General features: G+C 43.9%; 1 protein-coding gene across 1 annotated transcript in view; it reads left to right on the top strand.

Moving 5' to 3' along the window:
- The first annotated feature begins 377 nt into the window (after positions 1–377).
- LOC146079716 (solute carrier family 22 member 13-like) overlaps positions 378–13,521 on the top strand; it is a 33,015-nt gene continuing 19,871 nt past the window's right edge. The window contains exons 1-3 of the mRNA XM_083186376.1: positions 378–752; positions 4,937–5,040; positions 6,833–6,987. Coding sequence (XP_083042502.1) covers positions 378–752; positions 4,937–5,040; positions 6,833–6,987 — 634 coding nt within the window. The remainder of the gene's footprint in view (positions 753–4,936; positions 5,041–6,832; positions 6,988–13,521) is intronic.

Here is a 13,521-nt window from a genome sequence, read left to right as displayed (position 1 = left end):
ACCTTGGGCTTCAACCTGGGCCGGGGGGCCCTGGACGGGTGGAACCATTATTGGGGGGATCTTTCCTCCCCCCAGGGTCCTGTCCAGCACTTACCAGCCAAAGGTTGATGGTTTGGCTGGGGGGAGCTTGTATAAAATGGCTGTGGCATTAGCCTGCTGGCTGTGTGAGTCTGGTACTGGTTTCTTAAGTGGGCAGATAGTAGTCATGTTTATAGAAGGAAATGTTTACATCTTTACATTGTGTACTGTACATATGTTGTGCACCTATATATGTATATCTGGGACTTTGACTTAGTACAGGTGTCTCTTGGGATAAGGTTAACCATTAATTTCTCACTGTCAGTGAAGTGCCTCGCACTGCTTTGAACCAGATGACAATGACGGACTTTGGGGAAATCCTAAAGCACATCGGAGAATTTGGACGCTTTCAAAAATGTTTGGTGTTTATGATTTGTTTCCTTAGTTTTTTCAATGCCTTCCACATGTTTGGGCAGGTGTTTATGGGAATACCCGTTCCTCACCACTGCAATACCGACTGGATCCTTGAGAAAGCCCCAAACCTCACTGAGGATGTGCAGCTGAATTTAACCATCCCACTTGATTCACATGGGGCGTATGAGCAATGCCTGATGTACAGTCCAGAGGATTGGGACATAGAATCAATACAAAGATACGGACTGAACAGCACAATTGCGTGCCAGAATGGATGGGTGTATGATATGTCGCATATCAAGCCAACACTGGTCACCGAGGTCTGTAAACAATTGTCCACTAAAATGTTTCATGTATAATTTAGAACCGGCACTGGCAATATAACCCATAGTACATGGGGTCAGTACACCTTTAAACGTTATAGATATCTGTTGCTGAACCAGGGCTGGTGCATCTATATGTCCCACTTTGTAGGTCACCTTCAGTACCAACGTAAGGAAGATTCCAGTAGTCCTCTGCTTGGTACGGACTAGACAATTTTTTAAAACAAATTTGATGACATATTCGTAAAATAATCTACTGTGTACGTACGATGGTGAAATCCCCTGTCATCATTACATGCAGCTCAATCAGAGAATGTTGATTTCGATGCCATATCGTCTTGTGTGTACCCAGTTTTAGACCAACTGCTGAAACATGATTGATAATGTAAATAACCTGGCTAGCAAAGTCTGGAGTTATACCTAGAATGGGACCGGCGGACATGGGTATTGGTGGGATCCATTGCCAGTCCAGGACAATATTTAAAGACACCAGGATCTCTGCATCTGCACGATCGCCGATGCCAACTATATGTGCAGGACAGTGGCGTAAGTTTGTCCCAATTGCCTGGAGGCAAGATAAATATTGGTGCCCCCCAAATAGCTTAATCAGTAAGGTGTCTGTCTCCAATAAAACAGGTCATGGGTTCTAACACAGAGTGTGACACTTGCAAAAATGATGTTGGGTTGGGAAGGGAAGTCAGCCACAGAAGTGATATAGATGGCTTTTAATTCATTTAAACTCGCAGGGAAGAAGAGGTGCCCCCCTGGGAGCAGAAGCCCGGTGGCAGATGACTGCATTGCCTCCCAGAGTTCTGCCTCTGGTGCAGGAGCAGGTGCTGAGAGCTCGGTGTCTCTAAACATTGTCCTGGCATACGTGGTCTGGCAGCCGATACCATCAATACCTCTGAAACCAGTCTGATTCTGATTATACCCATCACAAAATAGTGGTTTTCAAAAATAAATCTGTCTTCAGAAAAAAACACAACTTCCAGGTAATACTCTGCATACATCTAATTATTATTACATCTAATTGTGTACCATCAATCACTGACAGTCCCTAATCACAGACCTAATTACTGTATGTACCCATCAGTCACTGACCATCCTTAATCACAGAATGTACTGTATGCACCTATCTACAGTATAGTCTCCCATACTCCCCCACCATGTATAATACACATTATTTGTCATCCTTATACTCCTGCCTGCATTGCTCATTCACATCATTCATTATTACACAAAATATGGCAAGTTGCCTCTTTCAGAGCTATGTCAACCCGAGGGCTGTTTTCTGGGCATTCTGCAGCCAGTTGAATTCTTGAATGTGACTTCTCTCGCATTATGACCCTGAGTGACCTGAAACTTATGCTGCCCATAAACTTGTGCGATGGTATTCGATGCGACATCGCAGTGCGATGTCCATCGAACCCGATTGCATCTTGTGGTGCTAAAGTGCCTCCTTTGCAGCACCCAATGTCGCATGCCATCTTGAGATGGCACATCGGGTGCTGGAAGAGGGCAAGCAAGAAGCGCTAGCAGCATAACGGGCAGCGGGGGTCAGTCAGTGGTGGTGGCAGAATTGTTTAAACACTAGGCAGCCCTCTGATTGGCTGAGATAGCTCTGCCAATCAGAGGGCTGCCAAGTGTTTTAAACACTTCTGCAGCCACCGCTGACAGACCCCCGCCACCCACTAGCGCTACTTCTTGCTCTACATAACGCCGCCCTCTGCACGTAGTCTCCCACACCGCCAGCGGCCCCTCTGGCCCCCTCTCCCTATCCCCACGCCGATGAAAAAGCGTTCCCTCCGCCCCCCACCTGCGGATTGTATTCGAGCATTGCATGTGGTTGAAAACCATATGCGATCTCTCCTGCGATTCGATAGATATAGAGATTATGTGCAGCACATAAGAACTTGAGACCCGACATTCGACCGGCGTGCCCGCGCATCGCGTCAAATTTCCCCTTAAAAATGCGGTACTTGTGTATTTTGGCGGCGCCCATCGCATCGTATACCATAACGCATGCGATGCGACGCGATTTTGTGCCATAGTGTACGATGGCATACAATTTTCAAATTGTATGCCATTGTACATGGCATACAATGCCATACGATGCGATGCGATTAAAAATTGTATAAGCACCCTAATGGGTGCTTATACAATGTTAATGCACCCCCACGCCACCCCCCCCCTACTATAAACGTGAACCCGAAGCGTGGCGAACGGCGGCGGTGGTACGCATCCTACGACCTTTTCATACCCCCACTATCCACGTCAGCGTGGAGTTGAGAATAGAAAGTGTGGCGAGGGGACGCGGATACCTTCACAGGTATCCGCGTCCCCTGGCGGGCTTCACAGGTGTCCGCGTGGCGAGCCACGCGGACACCTGTGAAGCCCGCCAGGGGACGTGTATACCTGTGAAGGTATCCGCGTCCCCTCGCGGGGCTCGCTGCACTCGCCACGCTTCGGGCTCAGTGGCTCGCTGCGCTCGCCACACTTTCTATTCTCAACTCCACACCGACGTGGATAGTGGGGGTATGAAAAGGTCGTAGGACGCGTACCGCTGCGCTCGCCACGCTTCGGGTTCACGTTTATAGTGGGGGGGTGGCGTGGGGGTGCATTTCACATTGTAAGCACCCATTAGGGTGCTCAAAAGCACCCTTTAGGGTGCTTATACGATTTTTCATCGCATAGGGGGTCAAAATCGTATCGCATCGCATGCCATCGGGTACATGGCATGCGATGCGATACGTTCATCGCACAATGCTGAAATCGGGCGCCGCCAAAATACACAAGTACCAAAAATGCATACAATCAAGTGCACAACTCAGATGTTCAGTGGTCATGCAGTTGGTCTGATGCTGCATCCTTGTACGCAGCAGCGGATCACAGAAGGCAGCAGTGAGTGTCTTTTAAAGCAAAACATCTTTTGCTGCTTTTGCATATTTTAACACCGCTACTACAAACAAAGAAAAAGCGGCATATATACTGTAGCATACACCTGTGAATCAACCCAAAGGTGCATACATAATTATACTTATAATAGGTTAGAAGAGGTTAGTCACAAAGTCTGGGTAATTGGGATCCCTATGGCCAAAATGCCAATAGCAGCATCCCTGATGGTCAAGGTCATGGATCTTTGTAAGTATTTTATCCATAGGCATTTTAAGAGAGGCGGAAGCCGATGTGAAGTCTCCGCCGTCTGTGCCCCCTCCTCCCCTAGAGTCCGAGCACTCGAGGGAGCTGACTCTAACGTACATGTGTAACTCTGCGGAAAAATGGCATGGGGGACATTTTTCCGGAGATTTCCACAGTGCTTGTGCCATTGCTGTGGGTCTCTGGAGAAGTAAGCATTAAATAAAATGGGTGCACAGTGGCCCCGTTATAATGCACCCATTATAAAAAAAACTACAGATTTTTTTAACCCTGCCCCTAATTCTAACCCTAACCCACAACTCCCGCAGCCTAAACCTAGCCCACCACTCCCCCAGCCAAACTCTAACCATCCGCTTCCGCAGCTTAACCCTAACCACCACACACCATACCTTGCAGCCTGTCCCTAACTGTCCCCCATGTAGCATTTACCTCCCCCTAGTGCCTAACAAGGGCCTGATTAAAGATCCCAGGTGCCCTAGGCTAATACACATGCAGCTCCCTTTGTACTGCTGCTAAAAACATGTGTATGGGCAGGGGTGGATTGGCTATTGAAACCAGCCCGGAAAATATCTTGAAGCAGCCCCAATGGGGGGGTGGGGGTGGGGGGGGGGGGGCGCGGTCTCTCCAAAAATCAAATGAATACCTCCCAACATTGTCCGTACACATATAGGGATCTGTTGCGGGCCTATTCTGACTGCATAACATTAGGAAAGAGCAGGCAGTGATGAGGTGAAGTCACTACACTAGTCCTCTTCTTGCCTTGGCAACTATATAAATCTATAATAAGAAAAACAGCTGTGTATCTAATTAGGCCCATATTGATTGCCCATCCAGTTTGTTTCAGATTTTTATATGGTTACTTCTTCAGTTATTGCGACACATTGGTTATTTCTATTTAAAAATCAATATATCTGTTGTTAATAATAATAATAGAGATACTGTTTGTTTACTATACACATGGCGATATAATGTCACATGACGTCAGTGCACCAATGAAAAGCTTTTTTATATTTCTCTTGTTTAAGTTTGACTTGGTGTGCCACAGACAGGATCAGATTAATCTCTCTCAGTCAATTTACATGTTGGGAAACCTCATCGGATCACTTATTTTTGGTCATTTAGGTGACAGGTAAGAATCATAGCAGTTAATCATGTAGAATCACATACTTTATATCTAATCATTATGTTTCTATTAAAATGAGACCAAACTTTTACCACCTAAATAATACTATAATTTCCCAAGAAATAATGATTTTTCTTTTTTTTTTTTTTTACACTTATTTGACTTGGAATGTACACAGTAATTATTCTTGTTAGCATTTATGCATTATATGAAAATTGGTCTGCACAGTAAGGTATGGGCCATACACATTGGCCCTTATTCAGGTTGACTCGGTCGGGTGCGAATTCGCACCGGACCGATGTGCAAACGCTGGGAGCATGCAAACCTGGCACAAAATCTGCGAGTGCACGCTCCCTGCCTTTCGAGCGGGGGTGAAGAGCCGGCCTGGGCCATTAGCATGCAAAAAAAAAACAGCTGGGTGTACACATGCTAATTCGTGTTCATGGCAAACGTGCGGGGGGCGGACAGCTGACATAACCAGATATCAACTGCCCTGGAAATCTACACGCATCTGTACGATTGGTCTGGACCACCCTTACATATGCATGCTCCTTCCCCATCATTCGATGGTCGGCGACCATCAAAAGATGAGGGAGGTTCCCACTGGCATGTGAATGGATGTTTATGTAAAACATCCATTCGTATGGAGGGAGAACGAATACGGCGTGTGAAGGGGGGGTTGGACCAGCTTTCGCAGGGCAGGTTCTGGTTGACCTGCAAAGGTGCAAATTTGTGCCCGAGCGAGTCAACCAGAATAAGGGCCATTATGCAATCCCCGAATCACAGCACCCTGCTGTATCAGCCTTTTTTCACCAAAAGTTTCCTATTGAGAAATTTAGAAAACATTATAATTATGTAAATTGTGCTTAAAGGTCATCCTTAGGGTCAGTTATGTGGTAAGGGAAAGGATTCCTTTCTGTTTGTCCACAGATGATTGGCAGCCACCAGCACTGGTTTTGCCTATCACATGGACCATCATTTATTTTGGACCATTAAACCCAGTTTAGGACCCACTGCCTTACTGGCAAGACAAAAATTAAAATTTGATTATGCGTTAGTGAATGTGAAATCAATACTTTCGGGGGTATGCAATGTGCCGCCGCTATTTCCAAGGTGGTAAATTAACGACAGCATTGATGCGGGATCACGGCAGAACGGGCCAGACTTCAGAAGCTGTCCGGCCCGTTCTGCCAATAACGGCCGTGGATTGTCGTGATCCAGGCCGCAGATTGACAAACCACGCACGTTTTCGTGGCCACGCCCCCTTTGTGCCCATCGGCAGACGGGACATTGAATCCCGTCTGTCGTTATGCGGTCGATCTGACTGCAAACAGGCCAGGATCACGGCTGACGGCGGGGATCGACAGCCGTGATCCCAGATTGCATAGCCCCTTAAATTTGTTATGCTAGCTATACAACCGTTTTTTTTTTTTTATGGTGAACCTTATTTTTTTATGGTGCCAACATTTTGAAAAAAGCATCTGTTTACTTTGTTTTATGTTATTTTGATAATATTTTATGTCATTTGCAAATTTATATTAATTATTATTCTTCCCCAGGTGTTTATGTTTTTTTATGTTTTTTTTATGGTGAACCTTATTTTTTTATGGTGCCAACATTTTGAAAAAAGCATCTGTTTACTTTGTTTTATGTTATTTTGATAATATTTTATGTAATTTGCAAATTTATATTAATTATTATTCTTCCCCAGGTGTTTAAGTAACATGTTGCCTACATATTGCTAATACGTCTATCCATACATTTATGCAATGATTACATATTTTGTTGCTTTTTAAAGGATTGGGAGGCGCCCTGTTATATTAATTTCAATTTTATTGATGTTGGCTTTTGGTGTTGGAGCGGCATTTGTTACAAATTTTTCCATCTATATAGTGCTGAGATGTTTTGTGGGCATTGGCACGTCTGGGGTCCTGTTAAATAATATCGCACTAGGTAATGTATATGCAGCTGTTTTATTCTATGCTTTTCACTCTAAATCGTTATAATTTACTAAACTAGTACTTTTAAGCATTCTGTTTACCTTAGTCAGTTTTTACTCATTATACATAAATTAACTACAGGCTGAGTATCCCTTATCCAGAATGCTCTGGATCAGAAGCATTTTGGATAATGGATTATTCCATATTTTGGAACATTTTTATATTTCAATGAGGTATCTCATGTGTGAACACAAAATGGATTTATGTTGTATAAACAGATCAAACACATGAAATACACACAAATATATATATATATATATATATATATATATATATATACATATATATATATATTGTTGTACAGTAAAAGTATAAGTATTGTTAAATACATCAGTAATTTGAAATAAAAAGTGATATGATCCTTCTCCATCTCTCTCGTTTATATGGATACATACAGTATAGTAGCATAAATAAGACGTAGAGTTCTATCTTTATCGCAACATATTGATAGTATAGCAATGTATAACATATTGATGTACATTTCCATTCAAATGTTAAACAGAATGAACATATAGGAATTCACATCAATCAAACATAAAAGAAAGAAAATAAAAAGAAAAGTGCTCTCTTTTCCTTGCTTAGATGTGGAGTAATCTAAAATTGTTCTAAAATGTTGGTAATAGCAGGAGATGGCTTTTTTTTCTAAGGGAGGCTGTGATAAGAGGACGTCTATGGTAGTGGTCCAGTCCTTCTCAGAGAAGTGACGGACCACTGATGTAACGTAGTGCTAAGCCTGGAGGAAGGCCAGGGAGCAGCCTGTTAAGCATTTATGTTTTTCCACCGCCTCAGTATATGTTAAAGGTCTGCGCAAAGTCCTGTCAACCAGAGATCCAATGGTGTTGAGTCCACCTGCTCTCCATAATATTGAATGGGTACTGTATGTAGCCTGACCCTCCTGGAAGTCAAGATATTTCAAAAGGGGAGATGTATTTTTTTGTGGGAGTTTAGGCCTGCTTGGTGTCTTACCCAATGCCACTTTTTTGGGTGTAATGGGTTCTCTTTGATGTGGGTAGGGATTTATTGGTCATTTAAATGAACGAATGTTAATAGACAACCCCCTCAACCATTTATCTTTTAAGCGACGTACATGTATAAAGGTCATGTCCTGAGATCCAATCTGATAAATAGCGAAACATGGCAGCTTTGTTGTATTGTCTAATGTCTGGAAAGCCCACTCCTCCATTCCATTTAGGCTGTTGTATCTTTATTAGGCCTAATTTAGGTCTCCCTCCTCCCCAAATGAATTGTCTCATATTTCTATAAACCAACTGAATATCTTTTGGGGATATGTATAGGGGTTAAGCCTGTAACAGATAAATTAGTTGAGGGAAAGTTATCATTTTAGTGAGGCTTATGCGCCCCAAGTAAGATAGGGGTAGATTTTTCCAGCTGATCAGTTCCGCTTGTATTTGTTGAAATATCGGGGTATAGTTTAATTTATAAAGATTAGATAAATGTCTTGGTGTTTGGGTCCCCAGGTATGTAATGAGTTAGTAGCCCACTTGAAAGGTGGGCTACTAAAAATTCCATCGGTAAGGGTCGTGGAGTTAATGGGGCCACTGATTTCTGCATATAGAATAGAATAGAATAGAATCAACTTTATTGGCCATGTATGCTTGCGTACACTAGGAATTTTTTGTGGATTACAGTGCAGCATCAAGCAGGGATGAAGGGGGGGACACATTACATTAAGACATTACATGTGGGAACACATGCCCGCCGAGCTGCACAGTGCCTAGGCAGCCATCAGTGGCACCACTGGTCGTTGCAGCAGCCAGGTAGGTAACAATATAAGCAGGGACAGTACAGTTATCACACAGGGCACACATACCTGCCGAGCTGCACAGCGCCTAGGCAGCCATCAGCGGCGCCACTGGTCATTGCAGTAGCCAGGTAGGTAACAATATAAGCAGGGACAGTACAGTTATCACACAGGGCACACATACCCTCCGAGCTGCACAGAGCCTAGGCAGCCATCAGTGGCGCCACTGGTCACTGCAGCAGCCAGGTAGGTAACAATACAAGCAGAGATGGTACAGTTATCACACAGGGCACACATACCCGCTGAGCTGCACAGCGCCTAGGCAGCCATCAGCGGCACCACTGGTCGTTGCAGCCGCCAGGTAGGTAACAATATGAGCAGGGACAGTAGTTATAGCAGAGACAGTACAGTTATCACATGGGAGAAACAGAGTTACATATAGCTGAGTGCACAGGTCCTAGGCAGCCGTTTGCGGCGTCATCTTCCTGTAGGGAGGGCCAGCGTGCGTAGCGCGGGTAGCAAGGGGGGAGAGTCAGTGAGGCTGGGGGAGAGTCAAAGGGAGAACAGGTAGGGTTCTGGAGTCTGCACTCAGTGGTTATGTTATACCCTGTATTATCGGGTATTCACCGCTATATAATTTAATTTGACATGTAGCGGGGGTGCTATCCTGACCAACTGTAAGTCAGTAGTCAAAAGTATTGAGGAGAAGAAAAAAGACAGTTATTGTGGACGCACTCCTGGTTTTACAAAAATATCATTGCTCAAATAATTTTCTTTTTATATTTTTATATATATAAAATTGTGGGAACCCCTATCGTCTTTAATGTTATGAACTGTGACACGGGGTAAGCCACAAAAAGTGTGCGAAAATTGAAGAGGTTAAAATATCCCAACATACATATATACACAGTGATAAGAAAAGAAAATTGGTGTTGGACAGAATTTTTAAAACGTGTAGGCAGGTTTCATAGGATGTTTTGATTTTATTTGACAGTCGGGTGGTATTCCCGCATATAGATAATTTCTGTGTTTCCACTTTTGTTATGTTTTCAATATACTGTTATTGTTCTCCCTGTTGTTATAAGGGAATATGACAGTTGGTTTTCGGTGCTTTTTTCTTGGTAGTGAATGAAATCACTTATTTTACCAACCCCTATGTCCAGCTGACACACCACTGGATTTTTTTATATATATAGAAGATAATGCAGTTAGATATATATTATATCAAGATATTATTTACGGTTTTTATATACTATACTGGTAAGTGTTTTGGCCTTAAGTTCGGCTCTATATTACACTTGAATAAGTGTTTTGGCCATAGAATTGGCTCTATATCACACTCTGTCACCTATACTTGTTTAGTCTGTGGAGCGATATAATTGTATTTGAATGGGCTATGTGACTTGGCCATATATTAGGCTCTAATAGATGTCATGTGCCGTATTCAAATTTGTTATTATTATTGCCTATTTAGCTGTTATGTATCAGCATTTGGCAAATGGCGGTGTGTATATCGGGTGTGTGATCTGGCCGCAAGTCTGGCTCTGTGTCACTCTGTTGTTATATACCCGAATTAATATCCTCCTCAGATTTGTTAGCTATGCCTTTTAAGCTGTGTTATAATCAGCATATGGCAGTTTTAATACAATTTGTGACTCAAGCTTTTATTTTGGGCTTTTATTTCCCAGTACAGTATTGTGTAGTGTTACACTGTATTTATCCCAGATTTCTATTTGAATACAGTATTGTTATGGGATTTGATACTGTGTATAGATTCTAACTGCATGTATTGCACACTTCCCAAAGTGTGCATGTGACTTCTTTTAATGATTCAGTGGATACTTTGTTATTCCCTGATTTTGGCGGTTTGCCCAGGGTTTAAGTATAACAGTATTGAGTACACTTTGTTATATTCCTCCTAGTCGCTACTGACACCTACTGGTGTATAATTATATTGTGTGTATCTCTTAATAGGTATGCTCTATTTTCAGTGCCGATTTTTGGGGCAACTGTATTGCAATTTTATATTGTGTGTATGGTTTAATAGTATTGGTTGTAGGCACTTTATTCAGTTGTGCCTGCTGCACCTGTTTGCGCTACACCCCTTAGATGGACGTTTGGGTGTGCACTATAGGTAGATTGTTTATGCCATACATATGCTTAGTTGGAATTCTTATCTACCTAAATAGGTAGATTGCGTGAGCTGTATTAGTTCACTTGTTACTAGCAGTGGGTCAGAGCGACTAGCGTTGTGGGTGAACAAAGGGTGGAAAATAATATAACAACAAATAATAGTAGATACAATTTACATCCTATTACACCTGCCTAACACGGGTCTAGAACACGTGTTTCGCACTTAGGTGCTTCTTCAAGCTAGCCAAACGATTGATCTCCGCTGTCTGATCTTTATTGCGGTGTCCCACCAATCATTTCCAAGTATTGTGGGTCACGTGTTGCTTGTTTAGCCAATGACGCGAGTCACTGGCTACGTGTCATTACTGTGCGGCATTATGCTGCTGCCGCTGCCTGTACCACGTGATTGGTCACGTGTTTTCTATACGCCAATGGTAACTCTCTTGGACGTTACCCGTCCATCTGTGTGTTGTATCCCGGCGCCCCGGAATGTGCATGTCTTAATTGCGGTCTGTTTTATATGGTTTAAATCTATGGAACAGTTGTTGCACTAATTATGTCTTCTCCTGATTGGAGTTCATACTCTCCCTAGGTTGGTAAGTTTGTATTGTCACTCCCTCAATTTGGTGTCACATATCTATTTAGCGTTCGTTATTATGGAATATGCTTGGCGATTGTGCTGCCCAGTAATCTGTGTATTAAATATGTCACCTGCATTTGGATGCTTGTGATAGAGACAGTGATGTTATGAGAGCACTCAAGATACTGATTTTCTACATATATACTCTCTGTTGGTAGGTCTTCTTTCACATAATAAAGTGCACCTTAGAATTCAGTGATGTGGAAAAGGGAGTTATGATTTATTAAAAAGAAAAATGTGATTAAGTGATAAAAAGAGAAAAAATTATGTGATAACACTAACAAATAAATAGTGTAAAAAATCATAGAGTCAAAGGGGCCAGGGGGGTGCCACTGCTTTCACCCGGAGCTAATGCGGCCTGCAGGCCGGAAATCCCATGCACCGCCAGGGAAGGGGGGGTGATCCTGCCGGCCTCTGGGTGTCATGCCGGGGCCCCCATGGCCAATGTGCCTCCTGTCCTGGCCGGGGGGAGGGGGTCACTGAGTGAGCTGATCCTCTCACTCTCACTGCGTCCTGACCTAACCTGTGCCGGGCCCTCCACTGGAGGTGATCGATGGTGATGCCGGGGGTGCTGGATGGTGCTGCCGGGGGTGCTGAGCTGATCTACTCCTGGGGGCTGCAGCGCTGGCCGGGGGTGCTGGATGGTGCTGAGTTGATCTACTGCCGGGGGCTGCCGCGCTGCCCGCCTCCGGCCGGGTGATGCTGCGTCCCGCGCTCGGCACTCCTCTCAGCCTCCTCCTGCCGATCGGCGCTTCGGAGCTCATCTCGCTTGCCTCCTACCTGTCTTCTTTCTCCGCCAGCCTCCTCTGCCTTCTCCTTCCCTCCCTGCCGCGCCGCCATGATGCTCCGGAGGCCAGGGGTGGTGGAGCTCCGTGGGTGGGAGCACGGAGCTCCACGTGCATGCGACCACCCCGGCCTCCACCAGAAGTACAATATTGATTGCGAAACCCGAAACTTCCTCGAAAGATTGGAAAAGTTCAAAATGTGCTGGAGGGATTCATTCGGGTTGGAGATGTACAACATCACATCATCTGCGAAAGCAGTAAGTTTTACCCTCTTACATCCCACTGATATTCCTTGGAAGATCGAGTTGGCCTCCAATATTTGCAGAAAAGAGTCTATAGCCAAATTAAAAAGGCGATAGGGGCAGCCTTGCCGGGTTCCCCTATGCATTTCAATTGGGGCACTGAATAGGTTGTTAACTAAATGCGAGTCATAGGGGAGGTGTATAGGGATTTTATGAAATTTATTAAGGCCAAGTTGAAGCCTCTCATTTCCAAGCTTTTAAAAAGATGGGGTCAAAGAACCGAGTCAAATGCCTTGACCGTGTCCAGGCTTAATAAGATGTTGTTATGCGTCTTGGTCTGGTAAGATGCTGCTACTGCTGAAATGGCAGTCCTGATACACCATACTGAGTGTCTGCCACGGATAAACCCCAACTGATTGGACGAAAGGAGACTAGGTAGAATAACTTGTATCCTATCCGCAATTATCTTGGCCAGGAATTTGATATCAGTGTTAATCAAGCTAATAGGTCTGTATGATTCTAATAATTGGGTATCTTTTTGTGGTTTAGGTATTATAATTGTAGTTGTATTGGTTAAATGTGGAAATGGGGTGCATTTTAAAAATAGGTCATTGAACAAGTCCACCAGAGCGGGTGCCACTTAGTGTTTCAGCAACTTATAATATTCGTTAGAGATGCCGTCGGGGCCTGGGGACTTTCCTAAATGAGAAGAAGAGATCCCCCCCGAGGACTTCCTCTATCTTAATAGGGTCTGTTCTTGCATCACTTTGTGTTTGCGATAGCTTTGAAAGATTTAAATTTGCAAGTAGGTTGATTTGTTTTGTGGGGTCTATCAGTCGGTCTGAGTATAATGTTTTAAAATAAGTCTCAAATTCTGTGAGGATGTCTGGCGTTGAAGTTAGTATATCACCAGAGGAGGGGTGTC

Source organism: Crinia signifera, chromosome 5 (genome assembly GCF_055691185.1).
Source record: "Crinia signifera chromosome 5, ASM5569118v1, whole genome shotgun sequence".
Lineage (NCBI taxonomy): Eukaryota > Metazoa > Chordata > Amphibia > Anura > Myobatrachidae > Crinia > Crinia signifera.
The sequence above is the reverse complement of the archived record's forward strand: the minus strand, read 5'-3'. Positions and strand labels throughout refer to the sequence as shown.